Source organism: Taudactylus pleione, unplaced genomic scaffold (genome assembly GCF_031769625.1).
Source record: "Taudactylus pleione unplaced genomic scaffold, aTauple2 ptg000579l, whole genome shotgun sequence".
Classification (NCBI taxonomy): domain Eukaryota; kingdom Metazoa; phylum Chordata; class Amphibia; order Anura; family Myobatrachidae; genus Taudactylus; species Taudactylus pleione.
Window position 1 is genome coordinate 2221146 of NW_028284981.1, and position 17305 is coordinate 2238450.

Here is a 17305-nt window from a genome sequence, read left to right on the forward strand (position 1 = left end):
CCGTCGCCAAAAAGGAAGCATCCTGAGAGGCAAAGGAAACCAATGTCTAGAACCTTAAAAAGGTGTGGACAGAAGACCACGTGGTCACCTAGTAAGGCAAAACAACCGAGGCGCCACAGCGAGCCGCCCACGAGGGTTACATGGCCCGAGAAAAAACAAGCCTCAACGACAGAAAGGCCTACCCATGGGTAGGCCTCTGAGGAAGACATACGAGGTCATCCAGCCAACATTTGGTTATAGGCCGGCCATCCTTTCCTGTGAAAACCAGAAATCGCAGACCACCAATAAGGAGTCAGATTTCCGTAAGGAACTTGAACGGATCACATAAATCCAAAGAGGCCGGACCACAGTCAAGGAGGCCACACCAGCCGAGAGGACTGGGGACAGAATGGCCGTACCATAAGTTCCAGAATAATATGGAACCTGAAAACCACTAAGAAGAAACACAGGGCGAGAGCAACTCCCACCCTGACATGATGCCCTCCAGAAGAGGGAGCTACATGAGAACGCTCCCAATTCAGACACTCTCCTGGTTGATATAAACACACAGAGAAAGAGAGAGCCTAAGCAATAGACCATGTAATGGCTATCACAACCAGCGGTTCCATTAACTGTCCCCGGAGGGAGCGAAGAACCACTACTAACTCCCAAGGAGTCCCTAGGGAGGACAAATTGAGGCATAATCCAGAAAACACTCCAAAGGATGAACTGGATACCAGAGTGGAGCAATTCCATATCTTAACCATACTGACAGTGTAGAGATCCGCACTGTCAGGAAGGCCAGGCCGAGGGTGAAACCCAAGCCAGCCGGAAGGAATGCCAGAATATCTGGAAATCCTGGACACCGGAGGATCGTATCGACAGGTACAATACCATAAGAATTATGGCTGCCACAGTTTGTGGTAGGTCCCAGCAAAAGCTGATCTATGTGCTCTAATCATTCCAACGATGACAAAGCCAGGGAAGCCGTAAGACCACTGTAGGGACGCAGTCAAAGACAAACGACCCAGGTCCAAGGCAAAACCAAGGACCCTGAGACAACAGGTCCGGGCAGTGAAGCATCAGGAATGGGAGTATCGATGGAGAGACTCCGAAAATCCAAGTACCCCTGACATCTGGGGCAATCAGGAGCCACCAGCAGGAAAGCATCTCCGTCTCGATTGAAACACTTCCCTCGAGGAAGAAGGGAGACCGGAGAACACAGGTACTCATAGTGGAAGGACCACTTCACCGACAAAGTCACTGAAAGTTGCTTCAGAATCCCCAGAGCTGGACTGTAACACCATAGCGTGATAAAGTCAGAAGGCCATGAGGGTCACCTCAGGGGGGGCCCCCCCTGCTCACCAGGAGATGAAACCTCTCTTGGGGAAGAGACTAGTCCCCGGGATGCACATCGTGACGGCTGAGGACTCCCGCTTCCCAATGGAGAGCTCCTGAAATGAACGCTGCCGAGATGGTCGGGAGGAGACCCTCGGACTACGTCCGAATGTGTGACATACCTGTCATTGCCACCCAACGAACAGTGTTGCTAAAAAGGAAGCCACTGTCCTGACCCTGTCGGACTGAACCTTTTCAGGTTCACCGGGAAACAAGAGTTATGCCAAAGTGAAGGCCCAAGACAGGCTAAAGTTCCAACAAGTTAATTGACAGGGTGAAATCGACAGACGTCCAACTGCACTGAAATGGATGCGAACCAGACACTGTCCATAGCAAAGAATACCCTGGACGAGATGGCCATAGCCACCCGGAAAGGGAACGACTTGCCTCCGGAGAGAGCATCATCATTTGAACAGTGATCCGACAGAAAAAACTCGTTCCATCTGTAGATAAGCCAATTATGGGAAGGCCTGGAATGGAACTGAGCCCATTCCACCCTTCCAAAGGCAGACACTGAATATTTGACCATGCATCCCAGAGTGTAAAGACATATGTCGACTGCGTAGACATCCATGTACTCCTAATGGAAGAGTGGAGATTCCGTCTTACGCCAGAAGAATTCTCAGCTTCTGAGAATCCAGCAGGGCTCCTAGATGAAGAATACCCAGAGAGGGATGCAGGGAGGACTTTTTCCCCGTTGATTAAACGTCTGCACCCTGAAGAAGCCACGGTCATCCTGACCTGGCTGTAAAGTACCCCAGTGATCCTGCTAAGAGCAGGAGGCCGTCCAGGTACAGGAGCATTGGGATATACTGAACAGGAGAACTGTCAGAAAATACAAAAAGCTGGTAAACCCCTGTGGGGCTGAGGACAGTCCCAACAGGCAGAGCCCGAAAAATTGTAAGTGTTGCTGTGATACAGCAAACCTCAGTCCATGCTGAGGAAAGGTCTCTGTAAGTACCCGTAGGCACGCGTCCTGTATATCCAGTGATACCATAAAGTCCCCAGGTTCCAAACATAGTATGATGGAGCATAGGGATTGCCTCCTGAGCCCAGGTAGCTTTAGGAACTGGTTCAGGGAATTGAGACAGAGAATAGGCCAAAGAGGACCATTCAGCCACCGCACCAGAAAGAAAGCAGAACAACCAGTCCCTCGCTGAGAAAGTGGGGATGGCCTAATTAGCTCCGCTTATCGCAACAACTGTATAGCTTTCTGGATTTGTAAGGCCCTGTTCGGGTCTGAATAAGGCCCCCGCGTACCATCACATGTAAAGAGGACGCCTGAGCAAAGAGAGGGCGCACCCTCCTACCCACGTAGCCGCGGCAACTTGACACTAGTACCGGGCGAACTGAGAAAATCGCTATCTGCCAGTGGTAGGCCTGTCTCGTCAGGCTGAAGATATATCCGTAGGTCCAGAAGCAGGATCGGCTGGCAATCCAGGCCTGCTCGGTACTGGATATGTCGGCCCTTGTACAGGCCAATAGTCTTCGAAGAAACAGACCTTTAGGCTGACCCAGAGGACAAAAAGACTTAACAGACTCAGTCTGAGGCCTTGTAGTGGGCATAGCTGAAGGCGGTAAACTTGTCGTTAGTAATACTGCCAATGTTACTACAATCTTGTCAAGGTCAGGACCAAACAAGATCTACCCTATAGATGCTATCTGCACCTCTGCATTCCCAGAGCGCAGCCATAGGGTATTACGGAGGATACAGTCGCAGCCGGAACTCTGAAAGTTAGGTGAAAATGCCTATATTGGATACCAGTCTCCTATGACAACTGCATATATTACGTGAGCGACCAAATACATTTGAACCCCAGACGTGTTGGAGGGGAAAAAACATTACAAAAGCATCAGCTCAGTATGCAATAGTATTAACCAACCATGCTATAGCCCTGGTAGGATGGGCAACAACCCCTGAAAGCGAGTATACTGATTTCAGGCAGAGTTACCACCTACGGATCCGAAGAATCCGACCACGCAGGAATGGGAGGCGTAGTAACGTCTGTAATCAGACGAGTAACACGCCCATCCACCCCAGGAGGGGCTCGTGATGACCCTCAGGGAATTTGGGACAGGAGGCCAAACACTGTTGTAATACCTCGTATCTGGCAACAGCCAGAGTCCCACCATGCGACCCACCCGCTAGTCAGGAACAGGGAACCAGAAGGCACGCAATACTGATGGTGTATGATACAGGTGCAGGTCAACATTCACTATAACCAGAATGGACCTGCTACCAGCCCTAAAGCAGGGATAATAATACCTGAAATAGGCTTCCCCCCGTGTAAGAGGCAAAAGAGCCCAAAACAGTATCCAGTTCACAGCAGAGCCAACTGGGAAGTAACCACAGGGCGTCAACCACGCCACTTTGCATTTCGTAGAAACGACATCCACCAGGGTGGCTGTGGGAATCCCTGCAAGGGGAATGACAGACTATTGTGGCACCAGGGGGAATTCATATACTGCGAAAAAAAACCTGCAGGGAGCGGTAGTCTGTGTCACAGGGGAAGAGTGCAAGAAACTGCGAGATACCCTGATATGAAAAGGGCAGTATGGTGAAGTAACCCCAAGTGAGGTACATCAATGACCCCAGTGATCCGCAAATGAGAGGATCCCGAGAAAACAAACTGCCCAAGGGGGTCGTGAAAGGGGCCGGCACCAGATGACGCCACATACAGAACCCTTTAGGAGTCAAATCCTCCGCACTAACACCTGCAGCACATGACTTGCAGGATAGTAAAAATGGGTGCAGTATAACGCGCTCTCTCCTGGTCAGACATATCTGACCAATCTTGGCGGAAATATCAAGCAGTGCTATACTGGTCCTCACTGATGCCAAAATTAGCTGCAGGGACCCATTTTCAGCGTATGCACCACACAGTTCCATCTAAAATATGGCAACGTGCAGCACCCAACAGTATGTGACAAACCTCACAAATATTAACGAGTATATAAATTTGAGGTCTCAGAACCACCCTAACTACAGCTGTATTAGGGCAGATAAAGAAAAGGGATAGATATATACTGACATGTGAGAGAATAAAGTACAGACAGTCAGCACTAGCATAAGTCACATACCATGCAGATATATACATAAACATGTCATAATATGCTGCACTATGTCACTGCATTCAACTTACCCAGATTCAGTGTCTGGGAAGGCTACAGCGCTGTGTACACTGACCTGATGGTGAGGTACGCAGGGGGACTGGACTCACTGCCATCTCTGGAGCTCTGCTGCTGCGCATAGAAAATGGCCACCTGGAGACCTCAGAAGAAGCGTGGCCCGCGGAGGAAGCAGCTCAGCGACGCCAGACTATAATACTGAAAGGCGCGGTGAGCTGAGGGGAGGAGCCGCTGTAACAGGGAAGGCTTGCTCCCCTGGCCGGCTATTAACCCCCGGGACGCCGGCTCCCTGGTGGTCTAGTGGACACATGGGGTATGGGGGACCCACCGCCACTGCCGGCGCCTCCGGTCTGTCCCCAGAGACCGGAGGCACAGGGCTGCATTTGAAATGCACGGATCACCGCAAGCGGTGATCCGTGACCTTACCTGCTCCCCGTGGATCCGGCAGCAGTCCTGGGCGCCCACAGAGTCCGGCTGGTACAGACTCTGGGGTCCCGCTGAGATCCCCAGATCTGTACTGGCGTCTCAGCGCCAGCGGGGTGACGGTGCGGCAGCTAAGACGTCCTATGGACAGCCTGACGCTGCCGCTCTGAAGAGTCCAAAGTTGGAAAAAACTTTGTCCCTAAAAAAAAAAAAAAAAAAATTAAGCTTAGGGGCTGCTAATCAGCTCCCCCTGTGCGAACGGTGACCCGACTCCGGCCGGGCACCAACTTAAACTGAGGTGCCTCTGGCTTGGGGGTGGGGTTATAGGGAGAGTGGACCCAAGTGCATCCTGGGAGCTAAAAGCTTTAACTGCGTGGTGCCCGGATTTGGTTCCCAACCTATATCCAAGGTCAACCCTGTGGACCCCCTATGGACGTTGAAGTAGAAATGCAGGGTCACCTCGGTCCGCCCACTGCTTTGTCCAGGTCTGTCCAGTAACTCGCTGCAGGAGGAGCCGGGCATGTAGGATACGGGACAGACCTTATGCCGGGTACACACTAGGTGATATGTCGTAACGGGCACACTGTCTAGTGTGCACCTGCTATGTCACTGACTATGCACGATCCCACGCAACGTCAGCAACATTGCTCGTCGGACCTGCATGTAGGTCCGATGGGCGACATCATTAGCAAGGGCCATGCTGCCGAATGCAGCATGGCCCTCACCGTCGCTTCATCGCTGCCGGCATTGGCAAGTGTGTACACACTTGCCGATACCGACACCCCGCCGGGTCCTGTCGCCATCGAGGTCGGTACACACTAGACAGCGTCTAGTGTGTACCGGCGTTTAGTGGACTGTTATATAGACGTAGCCGCATAACATTGCATTAAAACAGCATTGCCCATAACCTATATATCCACTGATCATATCTATGTGTTGTGGTGCCCTTTGCTACATTTCAGCCTCCTTTCATAAGAGGTGAGTGCATGCTATATTAGCGGCATCTCAGGGTCGTATAAAGTACAGATGTTAGTGTAGGACTTGCAAACACGAGGACAGGGCGTGTTGCAGGCTTAAATGTTTTGCTCAGAATAAGTATACCTCAAACTAATTAATAGTGCTGACAACAACTGTGTTTTGTCTGCATTATTCAAATAAAACATCTTGCCTGCGTTAGCTGCGCCCCCAGTTGGTCTCGCTCCTCCAGGGCCATTCGCAACTGCTGGTTTGCGTCTGGCGCTCCCGTCTGATTTGAAAACTAATAGAAAACAGGTAAAGAAAGAAATGAGAGGTAAGAAATAATAAAAGGAAATTCGTACATGCAGATAAAAAAAAAAAAAAAAAAAAAAAAAAGGTTTCCTAAATACAATAAAACGGCAAGGAAAAAAAAAAAAAAAAGCAAGTAATTATCTGCTGCACTATCCACTTCCTGAGTCATGGTGGCAAGGCTGCACTTACACTTTCCAACCTGAACACGTGACACACAGGAGAATAGTATACAGATATGTCCTCATACACAATTGCTGCAGCCGCGCCAAGCAGCCCATCTCGGTGCACCAGGTCCTGTGCAACTCTACTAGCGTCAATAGTCTTTTTTGCCTGAAAATGCAATGCGATGCGACTAGTACCCACCACGAGAGTGTAGGGTTGCATAAAATTGGATTTAAAAAAATAAATAAATGTAAAAAAATTTAAAAAAAAAAAAACGGATTTGATTTAAATAGGATTTTTTATTGCATTTTTTATTTAAATAAAAGTTTAAAAATTTTAACCGTTTACTTAAAAATAAAAATGTAAATAAAAAATTCTATTTAAATGCAAAAAACCTGATTTAAATCAAATAAATCAAATTTATTTTTTTTAAATCAAAATTTTTATGCAACAATGCCCGGGGATCAATTGATTTGATATGCAACACTTGTACAAAGTGTTACGATGCCGCGGCCGCGTTTTATTTCCACGCTAAGTTCCGTTGTGCTCATACAGACTCAGTTGCACACAGATATACAAAGTGTCGCAGGTCAAATGAATCAGTGCAGGGCTAGCCGCATCGCGACTAAGACGCATTTTTGGCGGAAAAAGAAGCTTGCGCAAGCAGAGTTGCATCGCATAGCGTCCAAGACCTGTTTTTTAGAGAGAAAAAAAAAAAAAGACGCTCGGCACAAGCAGTGACGCACAGGACCTGGCGACTTAATCACGCATCACATGGCGTATTGAGGCTAGATATAGGAGAACACATCTGTATGAGGTTTGAGCCTCTATTTTCGGTTTAGAAACATGACTATCAACCTACCTGCTGAATCATGAGTTCCGCCATTTCCAGCTTTTTGTGCAGGTCCCCGAGCTCCAACCGTATGGTAGCGTTCTCAGACAGCAGCGCATTCAGCTTCTCCGATAGTTCAGAGTTCTGCAGCTTCAGGTCATCACTGCTCTTACTGCGCAAAGACAAAGGTCATCGATCCAAAGTCCGACAACTTCCACAAACAGTGACGCGAGACAGGACTTACCTGTTCTTTAAGGATTCAAGTCGAAGGCTATCACGGTCTCTCTCTAGTTCTTTATTAAGCTGAAATCAGAAACAAATGGCCACTAAACATTATGGGGTCATCCTCATCTCTAGCTATATACTTATCTACTTTAAAGAATTAGAAGAAAAGGTATTTAAACCTTCTAAAGAGTGGACAAGTGAAGTTGCCCCAGCAACCAATCAGCTCCTACCCATCATTTCCTAGTATGCATTTGACAAATGCTAGCTAAGAGCGGATTGGTCGCTATGGGCAACTTCTCCACTCTTTAAGCTGGGTACACACTATACTATCTGTCATACGATATATATTGTTCTGTTGTGAATCAGAACAATATATCACGCGGATCGTGCAGTGTGTACGCCTGATTCCTCGTTCACGATGGTCACTCAGCTCATCGTCCCATCTGCTGTTCTGCGCAATTAACGTTGCGATGCTGTTACGTGCAGCTTGGAACGATACATTGTGCCATCGTACTCTGGATCGTGTAGGGTGTACCCAGCTTCAGAGCGGTGGTGGGTAACAGGCGGCCCTGGGGCTGCATGCGTCTCTCTAGGCCTTCACTTGCTGCTCCCCAGATCCTTCATGCTTTGCAATCATATTTGTGCGTTATAGACTGTAGCACTTGTATAAGAGGCCTACTAAGAGCTTTATTAGGTTAGACCAAGGCACACTAACAGTCCAGATTTTAAGGATAGCCATACTTGAGCACAGGTGACTTAATTAGTACCTCAGTTATTTTGATTTAACCATTTGTGCTTAAGCATGTATATCACTAATACCAGGACTGTTAGTGTGCCTTGAGGACCGAGGTTGGGAATCACTGGGTTAGATTCTATGGGGGGGTAAACGTAAGGGAGAGACCACTGGTGTAACAGATCACTATAGTGGGCAGACCAAGGGTCCTTTCAGTCATATGTTACGTTTCCATGATCGGAAATTCTATACATGCTGGTTGTGAGGATGTGGAGCCTATTCTCTATGTAGTGAGAGATGTACAGTGATCGTAGGTTACTGTGAAACAGTAGGATTCGGCTGAAGATCTCCAAATCATTTCCTGTGTTCCCCCACCTTCCCCAACCCCCCCCATTACTCATATGCACCACTAAACAAAACTGAGGTTGTTGCATTTCACTGGCAGAAAACAAATGGTGCTTATAAGACGCACAACCCTCTTCTACAGTCACTGACTGCTATTGACAGACAGCTCATCCTCCTGGGCAAGACTCCAGCTGACTGAGCGGATCAATAAACACTCTCGTGGCTGGAGCTCGCTATGGATGTCTGACACCTCTACCGCTTACAGAACTGAAGGGAACTTACCTTTTCTAGCTGTTTCTGCTGAGCGGAAATAGACGACAGTGTACGTTCCAGCTCCGTTACTCTCTGTCTGGTGGACTGTAAACGCATAACAAGATCCTCCACCTCCGCTAAAGGCAAGAGAGGGCTCAAATCAGTCTACTTATCTAGGAAACACCAACAAGTTCCCCAACAAATCTATGCAAACATAGTCATGGAAACAGAGGGTACATGGCACGGGTTGGGTATGGGGTCCTGGTGGTCAGTATGCCGGCGATCAGAAAACCAACAGCGTCATCCCGACACATGAAGGCAAGAACCCTAACCCTTCCCCTAACCCACCTTTCCACAGCCTAACCATAACCCTCCTGCAGCCTAACATCCCCCCCTCAGCCTAACCCACCTTTCCGCAGCCCAACCATAACCCTCCTGCAGCCTAACACCCCCCCCGGCAGCCTAACCCTCATCCTGAAGCCTAACCCTAACCTACCTTTCCCACAGGCTAACCCTAACCCCGCCCCCTCTGAAGCCTAACCCTAACCGTTGGATGTCAGCAGTTGGGATTCTGGAGCAGGGATTCTGATTTCCGGCATCCCGATTACATCCCCATGGCGCAACACCGTTGTTTCGCTAGTTAATTACCTTCCTCTTTTTAACCCATTGCCTCCAACTCTCCTCATCAAGGGGAAGAGTGGGGAAAACAACATGGCTGGTTGTTAGCTGTTGCTCAACGCACAGATACAAATGACAAGCAGATTAGTTCTGTATTCCCTGGTGCAGAATGCCTACAGACAATGACCCAATCTAAATGCAAAGATGGGCTCATCAACAGAAATTTTATATTTGCTTCAAATACATAAATATTGCAGAACTCTCATTTAAGTGGGAGGTTTAGGACCAACTGCACTATCATGGGCGGCAATTCAGAGCCTGTAAATAAGCGATGTACTAAAGTTGGACACTAATCATATGATTTCACTCTACTTCCTGCTCTATAGAGATACTTGTGGACAGAAACACTTGCAACATTGTTGCAGTAATAGTGGACTGGAGACACCTCTGCTGGGAGCTGCCAATAAACCACCAGGGGGGGCTGATGAAATAATAACTATCCTGTCCTGTATTCTCATTGTGTGGTCTGTCTGAAATAGGAGGGAAGAAATCAAAAGAAAAAAAGTGGACTATATAGAATTAAAATACCTCCTTTCTGCCGTGCCGCCTGCTGGGTGTATGACAGGGCAGTCTGCAGCTCGGACTTTTCCGATACCAATATGCCAATTGTCTGGATGTGAACCTGGAGGGGAGAAAGCGAAAAACGGTTCATTGGGATGACTGGATGGCACTAAGGCGTAGCTACCAGTATTGTATAGTAATCCCTGGCCAATCTGGGAGATCACACTGGCTATGAGTGAGTGTGTGTGATCAGCGGCAGGCCGCCGTCACATGGTACAGTTGTGTGGTCAGTGTGCGCAAACATAGCACAATGTGACCCCCCACATCCTAAACAGTCTAATCTGATTCCACCTGGTGGGACAGAAACATCTAATCTGTACTTGATGTGATAACAGGAATAGATTGAAGGTTTCTTAGTACACTGCGGTTATATAGGGCCATTTGCTTATAGGACACTGTTTAGAAATAAGTAACAATACATTTCACTAGCTAATCAATGTAAACGTTAAACAACCTGTAACCGTGCTGCATGTATATAAGTATATTGTGTGTCGTCTGCAGGAGTTTATGGTGACTGATCAGATAGCGGATTATAGGTTCACCATTTGGGTCTCTCTCTATTGTGCCATTGTCCATCACTCTCTCCAGCAAACACAGTATATTTATCTCAGGATAAATGATCAGATATTAGGTTAGAGATTGTCAATTGTTCTATTACGTAACAAGTTTTGTTGCCTAGTATCAGTGTTTGTGTTCTTAAACCCGAATTGTATTTGTGTGTGCTGTATGATGTGGTTGTATAGCATTGCCAGCTTCATCTGTGGCTGTACATGCCAATTCCAAGGAATACAAGCCCGTCTGCTGGGCACTAGCTGAGCCATGATCCACTGGCTATTGGATTCCTCTCTGAAGCAGAGTATAAATCTTATTTATATTTACAGACGTCAGTGTGGTCCCATTTTCTTACATTAATGGAATCTTGGTAACCTAGTTAATGCTGGATTCAGAGGTCACCAACTAACCCTAATACAGTCGGGTAGCACCCACAGCAAATTACCATTACATTACAGTTTCATTCAACCACTACAGACCGGATCAAATCAGCAATTTAGCCACATTGACTCACAGGTCAGATCGTAACATTTGCGGCCAACATGATTATATTCCCTAACTTTTCCCTAGCTAAGACAACGAGATACCGCACTCTGCTAAATAATAATACAGCCTCCTCCTGTGCACAGCGCCAAGAAAAGGGAAAAGGTTCTGAGATGGGTCACGCATCGAGCAGATGAGGCTGGACCTAACCGCGCGTAATGTACGGCACCATACCAATCAATAGGCTTAGCTGGAGTTATGGTAGATACTGTGTGTTGGTCACACCTTAGTACAACGTACCCCCAGGTAGGGGCACTCACCTGCAGCTGTTCTCTAAGAGAGCCTTGTTCCTTGGAAAACTTCTGCTCAAATTCTTTTCTTTCCTAGAGAAAATCAGATCAGGAGACACCGATGAGGGATCTTAAATCACACAACGATGATCTATTTACAAATGCATTTCTTATTCAAAAAAAAAAACTTTACCTTGTCCAGCTTATCCATAACATCTTGGTTCTGCTGTTTCTATTCGATGAAAAAGATAAAAGGTTAGAGCCTATCCCTGCAAACCCAACACTATGCGCGTTATCAGTACTCCCCTGCGGACCGATCCAATCCCCTAGTGAGGTCTCTCCCACCAATTATTTCTACTCACTATCCCTGCCAAAAAGAAAGGGATAGTGAGTGTGTGTCTGCTACCGCCATGCTTAAAGCTTTTGTTAATAATTGTAGAGATTTAAGTTCTAGCAGATATGTAGAACTAATTCTAAATACTTCTCACTACTCTTCTGTCTCCCCATCAGCGTTTTTCCATGGGCTCCCTGCCCTCTCCTGCATGACCCAAATGCTCTGCACCTATGGGAAATTTGTTTTATTGACTCTGAGAAAGGATTCCGGTTGGGAGGTCGACACTAAAAAGGTCAACAGGGACAGAAAGGTCGACCTGGGTTTAGGTCAAAAGATACAAAAAGTCTACAAAAGAAAGAAAGGTCTACAATCTGTTATCAGATCAAGTACAGATTAGATGTTTCTGTCCCACCAGGTGAAATCTGAAGGGACGGTTAGGGTTAGGCACTAGGAGGGAGGGACGGTTAGGCACTTACCGAAGGGACGGTTAGGGTTAGGCACTAGGAGGGACGGTTAGGGTTAGAAGAAAAATGTGTCGACCATTCCCATATCGGCCTTTTGTACACGTTGAGCTACATCCATGTCGACTACAATTGAATGTCGACCAAATGGTGTAGACCTATACAGTTTGGATCTATTATACCCAACCCTATGGGAATGCCCCATAGACCGAGGATTTTGGCTGACGAGTAAACGTCAAGCAGAGGGACTCCTCGATCAATTACGTCTCCTTCAACCTATAATTGACCATTATGGGAAGTCTTCCCTAGGGTCAGAGGATATCCAGGGGTGAAAAAGTTACTGGTAGTGCTCAGTGCCGCAGGCAAGAAGACAATCCCTCAGCATTGGTCCCAGCCTTCCTTCCCCCCTCCTTATATCCAGTTCTACCACGGTAAGCTCTGTCATATTTTTCAAATGGACCGGACAGACTCACTGTGGAATCTTTGAGGCTTGGGAGAGTTATATCCCCATTTCAGGCCGGAGCTCTCGGGTACCAAATTTTTTACGTTTTTCCACACAACACTTGGTATTCCCTTAGAGCATTTGGATTTCAGTATATTGTACTACACTGTTATTCCCACAAGCATTGCAGCCTAGTGGATACCATGTCTACAACGCTTTGACCTCTATTTTGAATTATTTACCTGATTTATTATACATTTTCTGTAAACTGTTCTTTGCTTCAATATAAACAAATTTAAAAAAAAGAAAAAAAAAGATAAAACATTCACTGTACAGAACAGCAAAAGCAAACAGATAAGAGGTTACGGGGAGGGGGTGGTAATAACCGATTCTGAAAAACTGGTGGGTCTCTGGCACATTTAATTTCACCAATAGAACGCGACTAGTGGCAGAGTCGCCAGGGTCAATTTGGATTGGATGCAAGTTACAAGTGGTCAGGTGTAATAGTCTGCGACTTGAACTCGCCGGAAATGTGCCAATAAGAGAGAGGTGTCTCTGGTCGGTGAGATTGCTCAAACTATCTATTTTCCACTATTTGCCTGGGCAAAAGATAAGAGCGAGCCACAATAAACCTATTACTTTGCCACTACTTATAATAAGTATCTTGATGCGCCATAATGATTTATTTTATTATTGGGGCACACATTAAATAAGAACATGAAAGGGTAGCCGCAGCTTCCCTGATGGCCTCTCATGTCAGGCTGCAGGAAGACTGTGTTCCTGCTGCGGCCGGTGGGCAATCTTTTTCGGATCGTCCCCCTTTCAAAGCACGGCAGGTGCCATCTGGGTGGGCTCAGCCTGGCCCAAGATTAGGCTCCAGCAGCTGCCGGCAGGATCTGATGTGACCACGGCAGGAAAGTGGTTGAGTATTAATTAGTGACACGGTAATATATATGTTTAAATGTGGGTCGTTCTCATGTTCTGTCTGGACAGACTGCTCACACTACATGCATTTGGAGCGATCTCTCTGGCGACTTTTACCTTTGTTACCTGGCAGAAAACACTGAAACTTGCAGTTAATTTTCATAGCCTCAAAATTATCTTCAAATACATCCGGTGACTATGAGGGGAAAATCGCCAGAATCTCAAAGACTTAAAAGTTGTGGACAATTTGATACCTATTACATTCTCCTAAGGGAGGGTTAGGGCCGGCGGTTGGAATCCCGACAGCGGCTGCCCAACATTGGTAAAAATCCAGATCGTCCCTAAGGTAAGTAATGACTAACCTAATTCCCTCCCGTAGCCCTAACCCTCCCTTAGGGGTGCCTAACCCTAACCTTCTCCACAGTGCCTAACCCTAATCCCCCCTCTAAGTGCCTAAACCTAACCCCCCACTTCCCCGCCGCCTAACCCCAAGCCCCCCCCGGGGGGTGGCTAACCCCAAGTCCCCCCCGGGGGGTGGCTAACCCCAAGTCCCCCCCGGGGGGTGGCTAACCCTAACCCTCCCTTCCCCTAGCCTAAACCTAACCTCCCACGGCTATCCGCGCTCGGCGTCCCTTCGATCGGGATGCTGGGCGCCGGTCTCCCGGCATCGGTAAAATGACAGGCGTCTAGATTTAGACGCCTGTCATTTAACCCTCGCCGGGATTAAGCAGTCAGGAAGCCGGCTGTCGGGATTAGGTCCGCCGGCTTCCCGACTGCATACCGTTAAAACAGTGGCAGAACATGCTGGGATGTGTAGTTCCATAGCACCTGGAGTGAAGCCCAACCCTGATCTAGTGCATTGGACATCTCACACTAAACACTCTAGAACCCAAGCAGCAAGATGGACTAGTGGGTCTGTATTTAGAAGCAGGATTTTCATTGCTTACATTTCTCATTTCCTAAATAAGCAATTTTATATCTTGCCAAGCGTCACAATGTAGGGGGAATGTGCGCAAATGACTGGGAGATGAGACCACTTGTAGGTATGTTCGTTTTAGCGATCTTTAAATCCAAATTGCCGTAATATTATAAGGTATCTCGTTACACATTTACAGTTCCCTAACTTATTAAAGCGTGTGAGCTATGACATTTATATAGTGCTACTGCGCCTGCAGTGACCTTCAGCACTGAAACACAGGATGTCTAGTGTGCATAGGACAATTCTCTCTCCATGACTAATTTGCGAATGGCGGTTTGATGAGCAAGCTGCTCTGGGCTGTACGCTCACAATCCAGCACCCCTCTCCCCTCCACATACACTGTTCCCAGCACGACCTGCAGCAGTAGCAACAGCTGGGCAGCTATGACGTAGGTGAAAGAGCCCAGCCTAGAAGAGACATTAGTGTGGAGCCTGGGTGACTAATAACATATGGAGCACACTACGAGATTTAGCAAATAGTGATATTTCAACATGGCAATTTACCAGCGATTTTAAGAAAAACTAAAAATAGCAATTTGACTTTGAAACCCCCCCCAGCAATATAACTTATAATCTGTGAATCGCTATAAAGAAACACTTGAACCTAACAAGCTCTATTACATTGTTACTTTTCCCTGGGCTGCTGCAGAATGTGGAGGGTGGGCAAAGAAGGGGTGTATTTGGCTAGCTCTACCGTGTTCCCCTCCCCGGTGGATTTGAATTTGAACTATACTTCATAATGTGACTTTATTGCTAAAACATGTTAGTTAAAGGTTTTAGGGGACATGCACTTCTTAGGGTGGTATAACAATCTTAACGGAGAGGTCAGACAAGGAAGACGAGGCATAGGCTAGGCACACAGGAGTCGGTGCACAGTACACAGATGATAAACAAAGTAATGCAAGCCATGCATGTTACTGAACATGCCATTGTGTATCACAGCATTCGCTTACCAGTTCCTCTATCTTTGCACTGAGTTGTTTGTTTGTTAAATGACTTGAGTCCAGGGCAGAAGCCAAATCCTGGAAACGAGACTGTGGCGCATGCAATCAGTATATATTCAGAAGAGGGAACAGGCCAGCACAGGGAAGAAGGAGGACAGGGAAAGACATACAGACATTAGAGAAAAGACCGTCTACGTATATAGATTCATAATGAGCTACTGCTGCCGCCCCCAACTGGACGCCATAATAGGTCATCGGAAATGTAGATTCCCACACAGGTGTATTGTACATTACTAGTGCGGAAGAACATTTGTGTTTTGCGTATATCGTAATACAGAGAGTGCTGCGTGGTCATCGCAATGAATGTTTTTGGCTATACAGCATTACCCAGATAACATATGGCGTCTCACACTTGCTAAGGATCTACCCCCCCCAGAGTTATCGCAAACAATCATTGGCTAGTATATCCTGGTAAATTAATGCACAACAGCTTAAAGGCAGCATTTCCTAAACGCGGTCCCAACAATCCAGGTTTTAAGGCTATCCATGCTTAAGCACAGGTGACTTACAGAGTCCCTCAGTTTGATATAACCACCTGTGCTAGAGCATGGATATCCTTAAAACCTTAACTGTTGGGGTACCTTGAGGAGCGAGTTTGGGAAACACCAGTTTAAAAGGGGGAACGTGTAATTTTGGGATAAAATGAGTTGGTCTCCTGGGTGGTAATGTTCAGTTAGACACAAAACACAAATTAGGGCTTTTTTTTTTTTTATTTCACTCACAAATGGTGTTTGTTTTTCAACTGCGCACACACACCAAAAATTCTTCCGCATCCGCCCCCTTTCAACCGTGTTGCCCTTATGACTCTCTCTCCTCTCCTCCCCCCCTCCCTCCCTCTCCCGACATACACAGGAGCTCGGTCAGGAGTACAGCAGCACATGTGTTACCCTTGCTGAGCTAGATGCGGCTTGTGATACGACCAGCTCTGCCAGTTACGCAAAATGCGCCTTTTTTGGAACGCATTTTGCTTTTTAGTCAAAAAATGTAACCTAACTCATGGATCTCCGCAGTGTATATAAATGGGAGAAGAAAAAATAAAGACAACCGTACCTTTTTATGTCAATGCTCTGGGGAGAGGACACAGAAACAAAACAGAGCGCACTGTATGCAACTATAGGGCCGTTGCACAGTCTTGCACTCTGCACTATACGTGTTCCCACGTCTGTCCACAGGGGGCGCTGCTTTTAGGCACTTTCGCCCCAGGGTCGAAAACACAGAGTTTGGCTTTTTTCATCCCCTTAAACGTCAATGCTCTAGGCACTAATTATCTAAGCCGTGACAGTCTTAATAGGCACCATCCACTAGACGATTAAAATGAGCAATTGAACGAAAACGATATCGTTCGATAATCGTTTGAAAACCGTTTGCAGTTTGTTTAAAAACTTGGCCTTTTAGACATCTATCATTGTGCAAACATGCTGGTCAACCTGACGATAACGTCCGGTTCAGCATGTTTGCAGATGATCGATTGTGCCTACACTGAACGACTGCTCAGTCAGTGTAGGCACATCACAGACTGACAAACGACTGCACAATTACAATGTGGTAATCATGCAGTCTTTTGCCTGTCTTCTAGTGGATGGGCACCTTTACTATATGAAGAAGATTACACCGCGCATCCAACCATTTATACACATTACCGAGTACACTGTAAGAAATGTCTTTGGGAAAACACTCACATCTCAGGGAGTACATGGGAACATTTACAGGCATAAGTCACACTCACCTCCACTTCCGGACTACTGGACGAGATGAGGTTTTCCCCATTGACGTAAGAATTAGTCTAAATAGAAACATGGTAAAGGAGATGGTCAGCAGATCACCACCAGTGCCATACAGGGGGTAACAATA

General features: G+C 46.9%; 1 protein-coding gene across 12 annotated transcripts in view; it reads right to left on the bottom strand.

Moving 5' to 3' along the window:
* Window positions 1–17305, bottom strand: part of GOLGA2 (golgin A2) — a 57992-nt gene that overhangs the window by 16281 nt on the left and 24406 nt on the right. For 8 of the 12 annotated variants that reach the window (XM_088453349.1, XM_088453350.1, XM_088453348.1 and 5 more), the window contains 10 exons: window positions 17181–17237; window positions 15404–15484; window positions 12791–12826; window positions 11505–11543; window positions 11342–11404; window positions 9954–10047; window positions 8778–8884; window positions 7437–7495; window positions 7223–7364; window positions 6098–6187 (listed from right to left, as the gene is read on the bottom strand). In XM_088453349.1, the coding sequence (XP_088309475.1) occupies window positions 6098–6187; window positions 7223–7364; window positions 7437–7495; window positions 8778–8884; window positions 9954–10047; window positions 11342–11404; window positions 11505–11543; window positions 12791–12826; window positions 15404–15484; window positions 17181–17237 (768 nt within the window). The remainder of the gene's footprint in view (window positions 1–6097; window positions 6188–7222; window positions 7365–7436; window positions 7496–8777; window positions 8885–9953; window positions 10048–11341; window positions 11405–11504; window positions 11544–12790; window positions 12827–15403; window positions 15485–17180; window positions 17238–17305) is intronic. The other 4 variants (XM_088453351.1, XM_088453355.1, XM_088453347.1 and 1 more) reach the window with 2 other exon arrangements.